This window comes from Cherax quadricarinatus, chromosome 4 (genome assembly GCF_038502225.1).
Source record: "Cherax quadricarinatus isolate ZL_2023a chromosome 4, ASM3850222v1, whole genome shotgun sequence".
Lineage (NCBI taxonomy): Eukaryota > Metazoa > Arthropoda > Malacostraca > Decapoda > Parastacidae > Cherax > Cherax quadricarinatus.
Window position 1 is genome coordinate 76,914,200 of NC_091295.1, and position 21,401 is coordinate 76,935,600.

Genomic DNA, 21,401 nt, shown 5'->3' on the forward strand with positions numbered 1-21,401 from the left:
TAAAAAAAGGGGGGACTGGGGAGGGATAGTTCCTAGGAAGAATGAAAGGGCCAGAAATCTCCCTCCGCACCCAAGAGGACCTCAGCACTGCAAGTAGCGCAGATGCAGAGTGGAACCCGTGCCATAACCTACCCATCATGCCAGTAAACCGGCAATCCGGGATAGCAACCTCACATCTGCCGAGCTACCTCGGTGGACAAAAGAGATGGCGGCCGGAAATCCGCCACAAAGCATACCTCCTTCGGCCACCACCCCTGGAATCTGAAAGGTGGCTTCCAGAGATACACCCGTCGCCCGAGAGACACCCAAAGCCACCCTCTGGGATACCGGAGAGGGATCAGGACATCCCCAGGCAATCCAGATTCCACGGCAAACTACGCCACCGCCAAGAACCTCAACGGAATGGGATGGACCCCAGTACCCTTTCCCCTACCTAGGAACTAGCGCGCCTGTGGGAAAAAAAAAAAAAAAAAAAGCCAAAAAGGAAGGGCAAAAGGGAGGGGTGGGGAGGAGGAAAGGAAAAAGGGGAGGATGGGATAGGGAATGGGGGATTGGGGGGTAATTAGGTTCGGTCTGAGGAAGTAGACCGACAGGTCTAATTCCTCAGACCAAGAGCCTCTTCACCACGCCAAGGAGCCCCCCTTGAAGAGGTATTTTTGTATAGTCGGACTTGAGTCCTGGAAATGGGAAGTACAATGCCTGCACTTTAGAGGGGTTCAGGATATTGGCAGTTTGGAGGGATATGTTGTGTATCTTTACCTGGAGTTTACCTGGAGAGAGTTTCGGGGGTCAACGCCCCCGCGGCCCGGTCTGTGACCAGGCCTCCTGGTGGATCAGCGCCTGATCAACCAGGCTGTTGCTGCTGGCTGCACGCAAACCAACGTACGAGCCACAGCCCGGCTGATCAGGAACTGACTTTAGGTGCTTGTCCAGTGCCAACTTGAAGACTGCCAGGGGTCTGTTGGTAATCCCCCTTATGTGTGCTGGGAGGCAGTTGAACAGTCTCGGGCCCCTGACACTTATTGTATGGTCTCTTAACATGCTAGTGACACCCCTGCTTTTCATTGGGGGGATGGTGCATCGTCTGCCAAGTCTTTTGCTTTCGTAGTGAGTGATTTTCGTGTGCAAGTTCGGTACTAGTCCCTCTAGGATTTTCCAGGTGTATATAATCATGTATCTCTCCCTCCTGCGTTCCAGGGAATACAGGTCTAGAAACCTCAAGCGCTCCCAGTAATTGAGGTGTTTTATCTCCGTTATGCGCGCCGTGAAAGTTCTCTGTACATTTTCTAGGTCGGCAATTTCACCTGCCTTGAAAGGTGCTGTTAGAGTGCAGCAATATTCCAGCCTAGATAGAACAAGTGACCTGAAGAGTGTCATCATGGGCTTGGCCTCCCTAGTTTTGAAGGTTCTCATTATCCATCCTGTCATTTTTCTAGCAGATGCGATTGATACAATGTTATGGTCCTTGAAGGTGAGATCCTCCGACATGATCACTCCCAGGTCTTTGACGTTGGTGTTTCGCTCTATTTTGTGGCCAGAATTTGTTTTGTACTCTGATGAAGATTTAATTTCCTCATGTTTACCATATCTGAGTAATTGAAATTTCTCATCGTTGAACTTCATATTGTTTTCTGCAGCCCACTGAAAGATTTGGTTGATGTCCGCCTGGAGCCTTGCAGTGTCTGCAATGGAAGACACTGTCATGCAGATTCGGGTGTCATCTTTATACGTATATGCTTCTAAACTGTTGTGTTGTGAGCACCTCTGCAAAAACAGTGATTATGTGTGAGTGAGGTGAAAGTGTTGAATGATGATGAAAGTATTTTTTTTTGGGTCACCCTGCCTTGGTGGGAGATGGCCAACTTGTTAAAAAAAAAAAAAAAAAACTTTCACCAACATTCATACTATCACTTGTATCTGCATGCCTCTGCAAAGACAACAGTAGATGTCAGTCTTTAACAGTATATATCTCAAACTCCTCCTATAAAGTGCATACTTCTCACCTCCAGGACTAGAGTCCAACTATGGGTTTTATCATCTGCAGTTAAGCCTTAAACTGTCCAAACGTAGATCTACGTTCGCGTGCGCAGCGCTCCGACCTTGATTTTCTCCATTTGAAATCAGGTAAAGAAAAACGTAGATCTACGTTCGGAGCCCCCTGCACATGGACGTAGATCTACGTTTGGACAGTTTAAGGGTTAATCCTAGTTACATCAGCATACAGAGAATGTGTAGCCTCTACTACATTCTGTAGTTCAGGGCTTACCAATCTCCAACAGAGGATTGCCCATTTCCATTTCAATGATTATTAGCAGTGTTAATAGCCAACAAACTGGATTTGTCATACTTCAATTTGTCCTGACCATCCTCCTTGTTATTCTGTTGATAAATTACTCTCTCAACTGAATTCAGTATTAGATACACATATTCCATGCATACCTCATGGAAAAAGAACCCAGCATCACAGAATTGTCAGGCTAACAGTCCAACATCCATCTTTCTTTCAACACATTGGCCGTATCCCACCGAGGCGGGGTGGCCCAAAAGGAAAAACGAAATATCTTTCAATTAATTTCCCAGTTTATCAGAAACACACCTAATTTTCTGCCTTTTGTTCAATGCCCTGATGTGCCGACCCTGGCTGCCCTCCTTGGAAAGTTTTGTTTTTTATTATTTTATTAACACACTGGCCATTTCCCACCAAGGCAGGGTGGCCCAAAAAAAAAAAAAAAAATCTTTCATCATTCAGTCCATCACTGTCTTGCCAGAGGCGTGCTTACACTACAGTTATAAAACTGCAACATTAACACCCGTCCTTCAGAGTGCCGGCACAGTACTTCCCATCTGCAGGAATTAAGTCCGGCCTGCCGGTAAGTTTTGTAATGTACTGAATTTTTTACCAGTACATCAGAAAGAGTTAAGTGAATTTGTAGCCAATCATGAATCATCATAACATCTCGGTTTAGCTCTTTATTTGATTATAACCATAACATCTAGGTATAATTATAGTTTGAATGCCCATACAATTTATTTCATGTAAGAAAGCGTCTTGTGTTCAATATAGCAATTACAATGTCAGTATTTTTATGATTAACTCTGAACAAAAAAATACTCCTAATACATTTATATCTATAAGGTACTTTGGGTAAAATAAAAAATAAGCCTCTTATTTACAAAGCATCAGGTAGCAATCATAAAACAATATTTTATTTTGAGACAAATTATAAAAAAAAGTGCAGGGGCAATGAATACTAAACCTTTTTAATTAGTAGAGGAAAGAGTTCATAAAACAGAACAACTCTACACCAAGTTGGGAATTACAACTTGAATAAGTTGGTACACAATGAAAGCAATTATCAACTAGATATCCACTTCAATCTGAAGTGTTACCTCCTTCATCCCTACAAATTTAAATTCCACAATCTACTATTTGTGGTATTGAATTATGATTTAATATTAATCACCTGGTAATAGTTCCATTTAATATGAATTTATTTAGTTTCACCTGATAAATGAATTACTTTGCTGTAGATAAGTAGGTCCAGAAGCAAATGTACTTGGGCAATGCATATATATATATATGTGACATTAAAGATGAGGACAGGTTGTACTGGCAACTGAGGTTAAATAGTCTAGTGCTACCTATGCATGTGATAATTAGTCCTCTTATATTAATATGGCAAACATGTATTTTGTTCACATGCAAGGCTAAAAACTATCATATATATGTATGCTGTGCAGAATAAGACAAATTGGTGACTTAGGCTTAAAAACAAAGGTCATTTTAAGAACATAAGAAAGAGCACTGCAGCAGGCCTACTGGCCCATGCAGGTTAGGTCCATGTCAACCCCTGGCTTAGACCAATGGCCCACCCAGTCAGGTCATCTCCACTTAAGGAAGGAGCATGGCTTCTGACCCAGGAGCACCAGCTAGTCAGGTCCAACTCACACCCACCCACCCACACCCACCCACCCATACTATTTATCTAACCTATTTTTAAAACTACACGTCTTAGTTTCTGTGATGGTACTCGGGAGTTTGTTCCACTCAATTTTTTTTGCCAAACAAGTTCAATAAAAATTTGTGTTTGCAATGAATATGTAAAAATCAGCTTGATCATCGACTGTAATTACCACTAAATAAATTTAAACTGGTCTAAGATTAGTAGGATTAGGCTAAATTATGTTAACTTTGGTGTAAAATATAAAACCTTTTACCATTTTAAATGAAAAATTTGTTAAATACAAAGTGAAAATTTCAGAGAAGATACATTTTAAAAACAGTTCATCCTAATTGTCTTATTTGGCACATACATACCGTACATACACATAGGGAGTGAATACAATAAAAAAAATATAACTGATGTATCATGTAAATATGGTTTAATGAATTTACATGTACCAGGTAGAAGAGATTCACAATCTCAAGTTGCTTTTAAATAATTTTCATTGCATCACCATAGGCAGCCGCCTTTGTATGTGAGGATGTTCAGGATTATAAGGGTAATAAAAAAACGACATATACTAAAGGTTGGAATAGATAATTCTTAGCAGTTAAAAGCAGTCTGAGGTCACAGTTTAGTGAAGACAATATGCCTACTAGAATGATGCATTATGATCATTATTTGTGGCACAACATATTCATATCCCTATTCAATTATTATTAATGAATAAGTCATATAGATTTAAGTATAAAGATACATAGGCAAATTTACAGTGGAATTTATGACAATTTATGAAAGAAAAATAGGTACATGTCTTGTAGCTTCCTGTGTGAACTGTCCTCTTTACTGCTGAATTGTCTGCTTAACCATGGATACTCTGACTGTCCTGGTATGAAAGGATTTAGTGAAGCAAGTTTCATGAGCAAGTGGAAGGTACAGTACACTGTGATGGAGAGGTGGGGCTGTTGTGGTTCAAAGTGACATTTGAATTATGATGTCCATGGATTTGTGGCAGAACAGCTATTGAATAAGTGATGGTGAATGTATTAAAAAATTTTATGCCACTCTACCTTGAAAAAAAGACTGATGTGCAAAAAACATAAATAATGATGAAAAGATAACTTAAAATACTGTAGTTGTATGAACAGTAACAAAATATACTGAGGTAAACAAAAAATAATCTTCAATTAATATCCTTTCCCGAGTGTACTATCCAGTTTTATGTGAAACAAAAAAGTGCAGGCAATAAAGCCCTTTTATACTTATATCTAACTTCTAGTTCTCTGTACCTTACTAACACATCATATTAAATTTTGCCCCAGACTTCAGAACCGCATTTAATGTACCTGGTACTGTATGTGTGCGTCTTCTCATCCTATATGACATGAAACCAAGTACTGTAGCATATTCTACTTAAATTCAAAATACTGGAGTGATGGAGAAAGGTTGTTTGCAAGGGAAACCTTTATATCAGTATTTCATCCAGGACTGGACTTTATCAAGTAAACAAAAAACACCGATATGCTACCTTATAAGAGTAAGCAAGCACCCTAAGGTCAGCAAGACTGTGTGTATTCACCTATTTGTACTCACCTATTTGTGGTTGCAGGGGTCGAGTCCTAGCTCCTGGCCCCGCCTCTTCACCGGTTGCTACTAGGCTCTCTCTCTCCCCGCTCCATGAGCTTTATCAAACCTCGTCTTAAAACTGTGTATGGTTCCTGCCTCCACTACGTCATTTTCTAGGCTATTCCACTGCCTTACAACTCTATGACTGAAGAAATACTTCCTATCTCTCTGACTCATTTGTGTCTTCAACTTCCAATTGTGGCCTCTTGTTTCTGTGTCCCCTCCCTGGAACATCCTGTCTTTGTCCACCTTGTCTATTCCACGCAGTATTTTATATGTCGTTATCATGTCTCCCCTGACCCTCCTGTCCTCCAGTGTCGTCAGGCCGATTTCCCTTAATCTTTCTTCATAGGACATTCCCCTTAGCTCTGGAACTAACCTTGTCGCAAACCTTTGTACTTTCTCTAGTGTGTGTGTGTATATGTGTGTGTGTATATGTGTGTATGTGTGTGTGTATGTGTGTGTGTGTGTATGTGTGTGTGTGTGTGTGTGTGTGTGTGTGTGTGTGTGTGTACTCACCTAGTTGAGGTTGCGGGGGTCGAGTCCGAGCTCCTGGCCCCGTGTGTGTGTGTGCGTGTGTGTGTATATATGCGTGTGTGTGTGTATATATGCGTGTGTGTGTATATATGCATGTGTGTATATATGCGTGTGTGTATATGTGTGTGTGTGTATATATGTGTGTGTGTATATATGCGTGTGTGTGTATATATGCGTGTGTGTGTGTATATATGTGTGTGTGTGTGTGTATATATGTGTGTATATATGCATGTGTGTATACATGCGTGTGTGTATATATGCATGTGTGTATATATGCGTGCATGTGTGTATGTGTGTGCGTGTGTTTTGTGTGTGTTGTGTGTGTGTGTGTTGTGTGTGTGTGTGTTGTGTGTGTGTGTGTGTGTGTGTTGTGTGTGTGTTGTGTGTGTTGTGTGTGTGTGTTGTGTGTGTGTGTTGTGTGTTGTGTGTGTGTGTTGTGTGTTGTGTGTGTGTGTTGTGTGTGTGTGTTGTGTGTGTGTGTGTTGTGTGTGTGTGTGTGTGTTGTGTGTGTGTGTTGTGTATGTTTGTGTGCTGTGAATGTGTGTGTTGTGTGTGTGTGTGTGTTGTGTGTGTGTGTTGTGTGTGTGTGTTGTGTGTGTGTGTTGTGTGTGTGTGTGTTGTGTGTGTGTGTGTTGTGTGTGTGTGTTGTGTGTGTGTTTTGTGTATGTTTGTTTGTGTGCTGTGAATGTGTGTTGCGAATGTGTGTTGTGTGTGTGTGTGTGTTAAAAATCCCTAGTACAGAAAGACAATATGTAAGGACAAGGCTTTATGGTTGACAATGTTTACTCTACATACAAGGGAGTCCATGCCATGATCAGCTGCCTCAGTATTCTTTATACTAAAAACATGCTTCAGTTTTTTCAGTTGAAGAGAATGTTTCTTAGATATATATAATCATGATACATATATTATCCTCAGTGGGATACATCTGGTGCGTGGAAAGAACATACATTATGGCTTTAGATATTAAGAACAAAATATTTCACAGTGATGTAATATTATCTTGAAATATCAGCATCTGAAGAATATTTTTGTACAAAAGTGTATAAGTCTGTAGTAGAGGGTAAGCATGGTAGGGGTCACCCTAGGAAAAGTTAGGAGGGATAAAGGTTTTATGTGCGAGGGGCTTGGACATCCAGCAGGCATGTGTTAGATAAGAGTGGAGGCATATGTTTTTGCAGTTTCTTCTTTTTTCAGGTCTCCCTACCTTGGTGGGAGATGGCCAATGTTAAAAAAAATATGTATATATATATATAATTATAAGAAATGGATGATGCTGTGGTATTTGCAGTCATGTCATCGATTAAATACCAGAAATGGGGAGCCACACAAGGGTCAGGAAGGATGGTATAAACTATGGGATTTGCAGAGCTCATCTTTTACTATGATGATTCTTAAATGAGTATAATCTTCAGTGCCAAAAAACATGCTGTACCACAACATTAAGAAATAGAACTAAGGCAAATGGCTGATTTATAAGCATCAGCGAGTCACAAAATTTATCTTCATAAAACTATTACATGAGGTGATTAAAATGCTGGGAGCAAGGAGCTTGTAACTCCTTCTACTGTATAAATTACTAAATTTAAAAAGAAAAACCTTTGTTTTTCTTTTTAGGTCACACTGTGTCAGTGGGATATGGCTGGTGTATGTTAAAAAAAAAAATATTAAGTGGGATAACTTTAGTTCAATGTATATAATGTGATAAGTTTTGTCAAATTAATTTCACAAAAAGGACATTTTACACATCATGACACTAACAATGAACATCAAAATTCAATCACAACTGCATCAGTTGGACTGATTATTCTCTTAGGAAAAAATATTAATTCTGTTAAAATGCAATGGGAGTAGAGCTATACAGTCATGTCAACAAACTTGTGGGCTTCCAAATTATCTGATTTAAACTATCCAATATATATATTTAATGACTGGTAACCAGTGAATAGATTAAACAATGCACAGTGTGTTTTTACTGGTTCAGCAACTTTCTTAATGCCCAAATCTTTCTTTATCCTGGTCATTATTTCTTGTGAATGTCAACATTAACCAGATTAGTGATATACTGTATTACTGAAATACTGTCTTGGAAACTGAAAGTGAACTGAAATCTAAAACTAAATTTGACATTTCAAGTTACATGGGAAGTTTAGAAACATAACTTGCCCTCCCTCCCCTATATATTTGAAGGAACGACTGTACTGTGATGACAATGGCACTGGGATATCCTTGAGGATAAAACACAAGAGAAATAATTCCACAGAAACTGCAGAGCATAGCTTAAGTTTGTGTGGAGGTAAGTTGCTATTTTGTAGGGTACATGCCAGATATGTAATTACATATTTTAACAGTAATATTTGGATGATTGTGAGGACAGACCTGGGGTCATCCTATGGGACTAATATCAGAGCTGGCTCACTTTCTGAAGGAAATAATAGAGTTGAGGTTATACCTGCAAGGATATCTATGTGGTGCACAACTGTTAAAAACATACATGTTGCAAGCAAAACTCTTAATTGGGTAGACTGTAAAAGGGCAATGTTTACAATGTTTACAATGCCTCTATACTATAAGTAATGATTAAGACAATTTATAATGGAGTTTTACATTAGGCAATTATCTGTTACTATCAGGTATTGTCATTAACCTGTGTGAAAGCTAGGGAAACTGTTTTATCTAACCTAATCTAACCTTCAGACTTTGTAGTTTGTGAATGGGATGACTTAGTTGCATTCAAAATCAGAAGGAAGTAGTATATTTGCTATCTAAAATTTTCATTTCCCATGAGTAGTACTAAGTTTAAAGCAAGAGGTTAATACCCATAAATAAAAAAAAAAATTGCCATTTCAGTTTTATAGTGCACTATTACACTGCCATTTTATCAAGTATGTGTGTGTAATATTTTCTTGCTTAAGAGAGAGAAGGCCTTTAACCCTTAAATGGTCCAAACGTATATATACGTTTTTTCAACATCTGAAAGTATATAAAAAAATGTAGATCTTCTTTTTTGTTTTACATTTGAAAATGTGTAAAAAACTTTCATCTACATTTTTTTTTGTGTTATATTTGAAAATATGTAAAAAAAAGTAGATTACTTTTGTAGCTACGAATTTGAATGTCGATCTGTTTGGAGCGTTTAAGTGTTAATCCTGCAAGTTTGTTTCATCCCCACGTGTTAATCCTGCAAGTTTGTTTCATCCCCACGTGTTAATCCTGCAAGTTTGTTTCATCCCCACGTGTTAATCCTGCAAGTTTGTTTCATCCCCACGTGTTAATCCTGCAAGTTTGTTTCATCCCCACGTGTTAATCCTGCAAGTTTGTTTCATCCCCACAGGAATAATTTGGCTAATAACTTTCAACCTTGATTTCTAACAAACTATATGTTCAATAAATGTTTTTCAGAATGGGCACAAATTGATTCAGTACTCAGTTTATGCACTGCCCATGGTGCAATTCTATTGCATTCATTATATCTAAAGTATATGGATAATGAAGCAAGTGCTTTTAACATGCCTTTTAAATAAAACTGAAATTATTCTTGTATTTTCTTGCAATTATGTTAGAGAACACTTCTCCCAATCTGTGATGATCTAACCTGCAATGCAGACACGTACGCAGACATGTCTGCTTTATTAACCGACACCCACTTACTATATAACCTCTACCATGTAGGGCTGAATGACTTAAGAGTTTAGTGTCTCCTGCAAGAGTAGGTCATTAACATTTTAGGGAGCCTTTAACATATCGTATACAGTTCATTTTCAAAAGAGATACATGTACTGTCCTTTCATTAAAGTCCTCATTATTCTTCCAGATATCTGAGGTATATATAAGAACATAAAAATAAAGAATTTTCTTTAGAAAATATTTAAAGTGTACTATATCATTAGAACACTTGACAAATTATATACAAGTATAAACATAATCATACAGTTGTACCATAATCAACTTATCTTGCAACACCAAAATAGAGGTCAACATTATCGGGCTCTTCTTCGAATACCTGAATTACTTTCCCAATTCCTTTGGTTGATCCTTGTCGGAAGAGTAGCCTTGCCCCATTCTGGACCAATTCAGGTTGTCGTAGGAAACGGAATATCACAGAGCCTCGATCATTTGTGTGTAAGCCCCGAGATCCTAGAATTCCCTCAACAACTGCAGTCTGCCGAACATTTCCTATATGGACGGTTGCTTGGAATCCACGACATATGCTGCTTGAGTGATGGAGAACTTGTGTTCTAGCCTGAAGATTATACACTAATTTATATTATACTGTATATAATTACATACTAGAATTTATTTTTTAAATGTATTACTATAATACTGTATTAAGCATGAATATGTATTAACTGGCAAGGTACAGTAACTTGCAGACATATCAAGCTATGGATTAACAAGTTTTAAGTTTACCAGTACTGATACTGTACCAAGGTCACCTGCCCTTTAATGAGGAGCTGATCAAAATATCGACTTGGATGACAGCCAATAAACTTACGCTTAACGTTGACAAAACCTACTACATTATGTTTGGTAGCAGGGCAGGAGATGCGCAAATTAACATTAAGATCGACAACACTCTAATTACCAGGCATAATGAGGGCAAATTCCTAGGCCTATACCTCGACAACAACCTGAACTTCAGCACCCATATCCAACACAACCAAAAAAGTATCCAAAACGGTTGGGATCCTCTCCAAGATACGATACTACGTGCCGCAAACTGCCCTTCTCACACTATACCATTCACTTATATATCCATACCTCACCTATGCTATTTGTGCTTGGGGTTCAACTGCAGCAACACACCTAAAGCCAATAATAACCCAACAAAAAGCTGCAGTAAGAATAATCACTAAATCCCATCTCTGGCAACACACCCCCCCACTCTTCATGGATCTAAACTTACTCCCTGTTCAGTACATCCACACTTACTACTGTGCAATCTACATCTACAGGACCTTAAATCCCAATATTAACCTTGACCTAAAACGCTTTCTTGATAGTTGTGACAGAACCCACAGGCACAACACCAGACACAAACATCTCTATGACATTCCCCGTGTCCGACTAAACCTTTACAAAATTCAATGTATGTCAAAGGCCCTAAAATCTGGAACACCCTACCTGAAAATTCCAAAACTGCACACACATTCATCACCTTCAAAACTACCATCAGAAAACATCTTATCTCCCTGATACACCCTGTCAACTAATAATACGAATACCACCTGGTGGTTCACACTTACACTCACTCACCCATTTGACCATAAACAGAAATATCAATCTCAATCTCAAAATAATGAATCTTAACTAGTCAAAAGTTGGCCTGTGATACTCCAGTACTGAAACTATGTACTGTGCCAAAACAAAAGCATTCACATTGCTAAACTCACAACTAGTATTTAGTCACTTAGCCATAATACCAACTTATCCCATAATTCTGTAACATTTTAAACCTAAGATTTAATACAAGTCTGCCCGAAATGCCAAGCCATGCTAGGCATTCTAGTGGTACACTCTGTAATTATTATTTTACTACATGTAAACCACACAATAATCAAATTCTGTAAACTCAGCATTGTAATACTTATAGAGAATAAAGTTTGAATTTGAATCTAACATAAGAAAACAGGCCACAGATCATAAACAGAAATTTATTTGAACAAACCTGAAAATAAAAACATGCTCTGGGCCTCGATTCAATGCTCATCAGTTTCATTCCTTTGCGTAAGCTCAAATCTGGTCCCCTGAGTGACAGCGAAGCTGACTGCCCAGCACACACCACTCTACAGGGAACTTTGTTGCGATGGATTGATCCAATGGTGACTGGCACAAAGCTGCAGTTGTCCATTGGACCTGTCAACAGTCTCTCCTTAGAATTATGCCATAAAAATTGTTCTGTTTACTAATGTGGCTACAGAATGTATCAAATTTGCTATTACCTCTAAATACAGAGGTGTTATGGGTCTACAGATACATAGGAGAGCAGATAAGGTCACCTCAAGTAGTAAATATTTTGAGAAATTATATGAATGCTTCATAGGGGCCGAAGATTTCACTGCTTGTTTGATGCGCTCTTTATCTTTAAGTATTGTTGACAATGGAATGGGAGATCCGAAGATCGTGAGAAATGTCGTTGACATTTTTTCCATCCACATACTGTTTAATTACTTTCATCTTCTGGTCAAGAGTTAGAGCCTTTCTTGCCACAAGTTCCAGTGCAAGATTCAGACTTCCTCTTAAAGGCCATGGTGAAATTTATTGTCCAGGTACATATATACAGTGCAGTACAGTTAATACAGTATGATGCTGCTGATAGGGCAGGGTAACTCAAAGTGGTGCTGCCTGAGTGATGCGAGAGCTCTCTCGAGATGGCACATTGCCGAGAGTAGCGGTCAACTGTCGTACGGCGGTAGGTATCGGCCCACTCAGCCCTGCTGCCAGACGTATGGTCGCAAGTACGAATGGTCGTATGTTGAGCAGGTTGTAAGTTGGATCGTACTAGTACTTCACACATGACACAATGCTGAATAATGGGAATATGTACATACAAAAATATACTAACGAGTACAATTATAATTAGTTTCAATAATCTAAATAAAATATAAAGTTATATTTAAGAAGTTTGTGTGTTTGTAGAAAATTAAGCAAATACAAGTACAAAGGAATACTAGCCAATAAGTTACAAAACAATTATGTATCAGGATTTTTATGGACAGCCAAGATGTGTAATCAAAATGTAATTTCCTTGCAAGTGCTTACTGACAAGTGCTTTGTTCACAATAAATGTAGATGTTGGCTCTGCTCCACAGCACTAATTCTGGAAGTAAAGACACGCATGCAACATCTGGTTATCTTTATTGTAGACGTTTCGCCATCCAGTGGCTTTATCAATACAGATTCTAGGACATAATTGGAAGACAGTAGAACTATATACAAAAGATGAGGTAATCAGTCCCTCAACCTTGGAGTTGGTGCTGAGAGCACCGTGGTGCTAGATATTCTGAAGCAAAGGCAAGGAGACTGGCATTTATATAGGCGTCAGTGTATAGGGACGTGTAGCAGACGAGGACATAGTCAGTGGTAGGCAGGATTCCCCAGTGGAAGTAGGTCCTACTTCCACTGGGGAATCCCACCTTTTACTTTACATACTGTTGGTAATTCTACCAACATTAATATATATTTTAAAGATGAAGAGTATCTCCCACAAGTCTATTTTAATTGGCAAAAATAAGGTAATATCTCGCCTAAATTTTTTTTTTTTTTCAACAAGTAGGCCGTCTCCCACCGAGGCAGGGTGACCCAAAAAAGAAAGAAAATCCCCAAAAAGAAAATGCTTTCATCATCATTCAACACTTTCACCACACTCACACATCATCACTGTTTTTGCAGAGGTGCTCAGAATACAACAGTTTAGAAGCATATATGTATAGAGATACACAACATATCCCTCCAAACTGCCAATTTACCCTATTAATATAATTGTCAGTTTACTTTCATGAAATTAATTTATTTGCAACAAACTAACACAGTAATGCAAACAATATAGTTTAAATTCTTATCAAAATGTTTTAACTGGGAAAAGCATTCGAGAAAGTAGTACAAAAAAACCATACCCCCGGCCGGGATTGAACCCGCGGTCATAGAGTCTCAAAACTCCAGCCCGTCGCGACGGGCTGGAGTTTTGAGACTATGACCGCGGGTTCAATCCCCGCCGGGGGTATGCTTTATTTGCAATCGTGTCATTACGATTTCTTAAGTCAAAGTAGTACAATATCGTACATTAATCCAAATTTAATAAGACAAACTTACCAAGCAGCAATGTTGCTCCCTGCATGACGACACCTCTGGTGAGCAGACCTCCCACAACTATGCTGCGGTCTACATGAAATACTTCATCTATCTGAAACTCTGATGGTTCCTGTAATACAATTTATCAAGTGTATTAATTCTCTCCTCCTCAAGCTTTCTGAAAGTATTTAACAATGCCACAAAAAAAGCACTGTACTTAACCTGGAGAAGCGAGCCAGGTTAATGGACAGCGCACTAGCATGCATTACGAAACGGTTAAATGAAAGGAAAGTACTGTAAAAGGACACAAATGAAAATAATGTGACATTTTATTTTGGCAACGTTTCGCTCTCCAGGAGCATTGTCAAGCCGCTCCTGGAGAGCAAAATGTTGCCATAATAAAATGTCACATTAGTTGCACTTGTGTCCTTTTACTTGACATATTGTTGGTAATTCTACCCATAGTAATACAAAAGGAAAGTCACAAAGTTATGAGTCTCTGTAGCAAAATATTACACGGCTCCTCTTTATATCAGAGAAGATGCACAAGGCAAAAAATCGAGTGATTCTCATACCTGTTCCAGTTTCTCACGCTCCTTGTTGCTCATCCTTGGAGGCAGAACAAAGAGGAACTTTTTGAGAAGTACCAATCCATCCCCAGTGACACTTGAAGCACAAAATATAGGTACAATATTATTATCTAGCTGATTGCTGCCTGCTGTGATGGCATCATCTTCATTTTCAATTATAAGGGGCACCTGCAAAAAAAAAAAAAAAAAAAAAAAAAAAAAAAAAAAAAGTGAAATGATATAAAATGGGCCTCACTCACACATGTAAAAATATGCACACACACACACACACTTTTTAAACTTTTCTGAGCTTTAATGAGACTGGAAAACTAAAAAGTTAATTTACTTAATATGCAAGATTACAGGTACGTCTTGCTACTTCTACTTACAATTAGGTCACACTACACATACATGTACACGTTTATTTATACACACTCATCTGAGTTTTCTTTGATTTTATCTTAATAGTTCTTGGTCTTATTACTTTTCCTTTTATATCCATGGGGAAGTGGAATAAGAATCTTTCCTCCGTAAGCCATGCGTGTTGTAAAAGTCAACTAAAATGCCGGGAACAATGGGCTAGTAACCCCTTTTCCTGTAAAGATTACTAAAAAGAATAAGAAGAAGAAAATTGTCAAAGTGGGAAGTCTGAATGTGCGTGGATGTTGTGCAAATGATAAGAAAGAGATGATTGTGGATGTTATGAATGAGAAGAAACTGGATGTCCTGGCTTTAAGTGAAACAAAGCTGAAGGGGGTGGGAGAGTTTCAATGGAGAGGAATAAATGGGATTAGGTCAGGGGTTTCAAATAGAGTTAGAGCTAAAGAAGGAGTAGCAATAATGTTGAAGGATAAGCTATGGCAGGAAAAGAGGGACTACAAATGTATAAATTCAAGGATTATGTGGAGTAAAATAAAGATTGGATGTGAAAAGTGGGTTATAGTAAGCGTGTATGCACCTGGAGAAGAGAGAAGTGTAGAGGAGAGAGAGAGATTCTGGGAAATGTTGAGTGAATGCGTGGGGAGTTTTGAATCAAGTGTGAGAGTAATGGTGGTTGGGGATTTCAATGCTAAAGTGGGTAAAAATGTTATGGAGGGAGTAGTAGGTAATTTTGGGGTGCCAGGGGTAAATGTAAATAGGGAGCCTTTAATTGAGCTATGTGTAGAAAGAAATTTGGTAATAAGTAATACATATTTTATGAAAAAGAGGATAAATAAATATACAAGGTATGATGTAGCACGTAATGAAAGTAGTTTATTAGATTATGTATTGGTGGATAAAAGGTTGATGGGTAGGCTCCAGGATGTACATGTTTATAGAGGGGCAACTGATATATCGGATCATTATTTAGTTGTAGCTACAGTTAGAGTAAGAGGTAGATGGGAAAAAAGGAAGGTGGCAACAACAAGTAAGAGGGAGGTGAAAGTGTATAAACTAAGGGAGGAGGAAGTTCGGGCGAGATATAAGCGACTATTGGCAGAAAGGTGGGCTAGTGCAAAGATGAGTAGTGGGGGGGTTGAAGAGGGTTGGAATAGTTTTAAAAATGCAGTATTAGAATGTGGGGCAGAAGTTTGTGGTTATAGGAGGGTGGGGGCAGGAGGAAAGAGGAGTGATTGGTGGAATGATGAAGTAAAGGGTGTGATAAAAGAGAAAAAGGTAGCTTACGAGAGGTTTTTACAAAGCAGAAGTGTTATAAGAAGAGCAGAGTATATGGAGAGTAAAAGAAAGGTGAAGAGAGTGGTGAGAGAGTGCAAAAGGAGAGCAGATGAAAGAGTGGGAGAGGCACTGTCAAGAAATTTTAATGAAAATAAGAAAAAATTTTGGAGTGAGTTAAACAAGTTAAGAAAGCCTAGGGAAAGTATGGATTTGTCAGTTAAAAACAGAGTAGGGGAGTTAGTAGATGGGGAGATGGAGGTATTAGGTAGATGGCGAGAATATTTTGAGGAACTTTTAAATGTTAAGGAAGAAAGGGAGGCGGTAATTTCATGCACTGGCCAGGGAGGTATACCATCTTTTAGGAGTGAAGAAGAGCAGAATGTAAGTGTGGTGGAGGTACGTGAGGCATTACGTAGAATGAAAGGGGGTAAAGCAGCTGGAACTGATGGGATCATGACAGAAATGTTAAAAGCAGGGGGGGATATAGTGTTGGAGTGGTTGGTACTTTTGTTTAATAAATGTATGAAAGAGGGGAAGGTACCTAGGGATTGGCGGAGAGCATGTATAGTCCCTTTATATAAAGGGAAAGGGGACAAAAGAGATTGTAAAAATTATAGAGGAATAAGTTTACTGAGTATACCAGGAAAAGTATACGGTAGGGTTATAACTGAAAGAATTAGAGGTAAGACAGAATGTAGAATTGCGGACGAGCAAGGAGGCTTCAGAGTGGGTAGGGGATGTGTAGATCAAGTGTTTACATTGAAGCATATATGTGAACAGTATTTAGATAAAGGTAGGGAAGTTTTTATTGCATTTATGGATTTAGAAAAGGCATATGATAGAGTGGATAGAGGAGCAATGTGGCAGATGTTGCAAGTATATGGAATAGGTGGTAAGTTACTAAATGCTGTAAAGAGCTTTTATGAGGATAGTGAGGCTCAGGTTAGGGTGTGTAGAAGAGAGGGAGAATACTTCCCGGTAAAAGTAGGTCTTAGACAGGGATGTGTAATGTCACCATGGTTGTTTAATATATTTATAGATGGGGTTGTAAAAGAAGTAAATGCTAGGGTGTTCGGGAGAGGGGTGGGATTAAATTATGGGGAATCAAATTCAAAATGGGAATTGACACAGTTACTTTTTGCTGATGATACTGTGCTTATGGGAGATTCTAAAGAAAAATTACAAAGGTTAGTGGATGAGTTTGGGAATGTGTGTAAAGGTAGAAAGTTGAAAGTGAACATAGAAAAGAGTAAGGTGATGAGGGTATCAAATGATTTAGATAAAGAAAAATTGGATATCAAATTGGGGAAGAGGAGTATGGAAGAAGTGAATGTTTTCAGATACTTGGGAGTTGACGTGTCGGCTGATGGATTTATGAAGGATGAGGTTAATCATAGAATTGATGAGGGAAAAAAGGTGAGTGGTGCGTTGAGGTATATGTGGAGTCAAAAAACGTTATCAATGGAGGCAAAGAAGGGAATGTATGAAAGTATAGTAGTACCAACACTCTTATATGAATGTGAAGCTTGGGTGGTAAATGCAGCAGCGAGGAGACGGTTGGAGGCAGTGGAGATGTCCTGTCTAAGGGCAATGTGTGGTGTAAATATTATGCAGAAAATTCGGAGTGTGGAAATTAGGAGAAGGTGTGGAGTTAATAAAAGCATTAGTCAGAGGGCAGAAGAGGGGTTGTTGAGGTGGTTTGGTCATTTAGAGAGAATGGATCAAAGTAGAATGACATGGAAAGCATATAAATCTATAGGGGAAGGAAAGAGGGGTAGGGGTCGTCCTCGAAAGGGTTGGAAAGAGGGGGTAAAGGAGGTTTTGTGGGTGAGGGGCTTGGACTTCCAGCAAGCGTGCATGAGCGTGTTAGATAGGAGTGAATGGAGACGAATGATACTTGGGACCTGACGATCTGTTGGAGTGTGAGCAGGGTAATATTTAGTGAAGGGATTCAGGGAAACCGGTTATTTTCATATAGTCGGACTTGAGTCCTGGAAATGGGAAGTACAATGCCTGCACTTTAAAGGAGGGGTTTGGGATATTGGCAGTTTGGAGGGATATGTTGTGTATCTCTATACGTATATGCTTCTAAACTGTTATATTCTGAGCACCTCTGCAAAAGCAGTGATAATGTGTGAGTGTGGTGAAAGTGTTGAATGATGATGAAAGTATTTTCTTTTTGGGGATTTTCTTTCTTTTTTTTTTTTTGGGTCACCCTGCCTCGGTGGGAGACGGCCGACTTGTTTAAAAAAAAAAAAAAAAAAAAAAAAATTGTTTAACCAGTAATATGACTGATGGAATATAAAGAAAATCACATTATACTTACTCGTTTATAACCTGGTTGAGTCAGAAATTTTTTAAGATCATGAATTGTTCTCTGAATCTGCTGAGGTGATGCAATATCAGTCTTGGTGACAACAATAACAATAGGTACATCCAGAGCCCGAGCAAGACTGAGGTGCTCCTCAGTCATAGGAGCTACGCCAGAGAATGCACTGTGGATTAAGATATAATTAACAGTCACTCAATGGTCGTAAAACTTCTGCCTATGAACTTTATTATATTCCAAGAAAATGTGAGATGAATGTGGTTAACCATACAAGGCACTACAATTCAGTAAACAGTGCAGTATTATATTTTGAATAAATTATCAGAAAGCATTAGGAAACAAGCAAAGCATTAGGACCTATGGAAGAGATGAGATCATAAAGAAAACATATCACCTTGTTTATTAAAACTAATCCTCTCGTGTACTAAAGAGAAATCAGGAATATAGAATAAGATTCAATCATATATAGGATAAAAGATTATTAGGGCTTCTAATTTTCTTAAATCCTAAAAAATCCATGTACCTTCCCCTCCTTTCATAAATACTGTACTGTACATTAAACAAACTGACCCGCCTTTCTAAACCTACATACAGGAGAGCCCCGCTTATACAGGTTAGGTTCTGGGCTATCGCTGTAAAGCAAAAATCACTAAGGTGAATAATAGCCTTTTTTCAATTTCAAATACATATAAAAGTCTGGTAATGTTTTCATTATCATATATTAAATGAGCAATAGAAATAGTCCTAAAAAATGCATATACAGTACACACATTACTTACCTTAAAATAGTCTCATCCTTGGCTTATAGCGAGTAGTGAATATATTTCTTGTAGGAAGTCCAAATAAATGAAGAATGGGTATAATTAAAAACGCTGTATTAGTGATACACCATAAAACGAAGAGCCGTAAAGTGGTGCCCTCCTGTACAGTAAACTCTTCTAGATTACAAACTAATACGGAATAACAAGTGGCTGGCAATGATAACTGTGGATAAGAGCCCCTCAAGGAAGGTTCCTTGATGTTGGTGAGGGGCTCTTGATTTAGGGAATTGGATCTGTGCTCCTGTTCCCCGAATTAAGCCTGAATGCCTTCCACATCCCCCCCCAGGCGCTGTATAATCCTCCGGGTTTAGCGCTTCCCCCTTGATTATAATAATAATGTGGATAAGAGAAATTGTTTTGCCATGATTTTAAGAATAATGGACAATTCTATAAACAGATTCTGTTCATAGTTTCCAAATCAAGTGACCAAGCAGGTTTTGTTCTGCATTTCCAAAGTCTGTTATACAGATGTCAATTATATGGAGGGTTTACTGTAGAAATTTTGTTTCTCCAATTACTCCTCGTCCTTTACCCCATTTCAACCAGCTCCACTCCTGGCTCTTTTCTCCTAACAAATCCTATTCCTTCTTGCACTATGCATAAAATCTCCTTTTCCTTCCATTTTATCATCTACTGTACAATTAACAACTTCACAAATCATTCTTTTCCTCAACAATCTCACTACTTACACTGTTTACTGACAATTGCATTTACTCACTAGACTTTTTCACCTTGCTTATCTTGAGCTGCTCTTTTTAAGATAATTTTCTCTAAACTGAATATATTTTATCTTTTTTAATGCATAATTTTTAATACTTACTATCTTACACATTCTAACTTTTCATTGTCTATCAACTTTTTCATCTTATCATGCAAGCAATCATTCCTCTTCCCTTACATAACCACAAACACTGTTTGTGAAAATGGAAAATGAAAAATGTACACAGTATTATTACCTTACTACCAAAACGGCATAATGTGGAGAATAACCAGACAGTCCGAACACAGTTGTTTTCAAGTATTTCTGGTCTCCTGCAAGATCTATAAAGTTGATTATTTTGATTGACTGACTGCAGATGTCTTCATCATCATAATCTCGACTTCTGGTACATGTCTGGTCAATCACATTGCCCTGTACAAGCCAAAAGGCTGTAATGCTTTACCCACTTTCAATTATTCTTAGGCATATAGTCATATGAATCACAAAATAATAAAATTAAACAAACAAAATTAATCATATACCTGAGAGTCAAAACCCATTAACTGCAGAGATATAGATGAAGTTTTTCCAGAGCAGACCTCATGTCGGTGACGGAAAACATTGAGTCTGGCACATCCCCTTCCATTATCAAGCTCGCCACGTGTCAGTACTCCCAGCAGTGTGGATTTGCCTACGTCAGAGTTGCCAAGCACTGCTATTCTTAACTCTATGCTATACTGATCATCAGGTACCTGACAAAATAGTATATTTTTTAGTTATATTTTTAAGTTTGATGCCAATGACATCTTATAACTATTATTAGGTACAGTATTAAAACACTGTACTTACATAATAGTATATCAATACATAAAATACATAAATGCAAATGATAAGAAAGAGATGATTGTGGATGTTATGAATGAGAAGAAACTGGATGTCCTGGCTTTAAGTGAAACAAAGCTGAAGGGGGTGGGAGAGTTTCAATGGAGAGGAATAAATGGGATTAGGTCAGGGGTTTCAAATAGAGTTAGAGCTAAAGAAGGAGTAGCAATAATGTTGAAGGATAAGCTATGGCAGGAAAAGAGGGACTACAAATGTATAAATTCAAGGATTATGTGGAGTAAAATAAAGATTGGATGTGAAAAGTGGGTTATAGTAAGCGTGTATGCACCTGGAGAAGAGAGAAGTGTAGAGGAGAGAGAGAGATTCTGGGAAATGTTGAGTGAATGCGTGGGGAGTTTTGAATCAAGTGTGAGAGTAATGGTGGTTGGGGATTTCAATGCTAAAGTGGGTAAAAATGTTATGGAGGGAGTAGTAGGTAATTTTGGGGTGCCAGGGGTAAATGTAAATGGGGAGCCTTTAATTGAGCTATGTGTAGAAAGAAATTTGGTAATAAGTAATACATATTTTATGAAAAAGAGGATAAAT

At 38.4% G+C, this 21,401-nt stretch overlaps 1 protein-coding gene and 1 long non-coding RNA gene across 5 annotated transcripts in view; both read right to left on the reverse strand.

The window, feature by feature from the left end:
• Positions 1–2,957: 2,957 nt before the first annotated feature.
• Positions 2,958–21,401, reverse strand: part of LOC138854490 (uncharacterized) — a 102,164-nt gene continuing 83,720 nt past the window's right edge. Inside the window, exon 2 of the long non-coding RNA XR_011393685.1 lies at positions 2,958–5,523. This is a non-coding gene — a long non-coding RNA (uncharacterized lncRNA). The remainder of the gene's footprint in view (positions 5,524–21,401) is intronic.
• LOC128684254 (GTP-binding protein 2-like) overlaps positions 2,958–21,401 on the reverse strand; it is a 47,035-nt gene continuing 28,591 nt past the window's right edge. For all 4 annotated transcript variants that reach the window (XM_070098086.1, XM_070098111.1, XM_070098094.1 and 1 more), the window contains 7 exons: positions 20,516–20,725; positions 20,230–20,405; positions 18,450–18,618; positions 14,474–14,656; positions 13,920–14,028; positions 11,776–11,963; positions 2,958–10,350 (listed from right to left, as the gene is read on the reverse strand). In XM_070098086.1, coding sequence (XP_069954187.1) covers positions 10,057–10,350; positions 11,776–11,963; positions 13,920–14,028; positions 14,474–14,656; positions 18,450–18,618; positions 20,230–20,405; positions 20,516–20,725 — 1,329 coding nt within the window. In that variant the 3' untranslated portion in view covers positions 2,958–10,056. The remainder of the gene's footprint in view (positions 10,351–11,775; positions 11,964–13,919; positions 14,029–14,473; positions 14,657–18,449; positions 18,619–20,229; positions 20,406–20,515; positions 20,726–21,401) is intronic.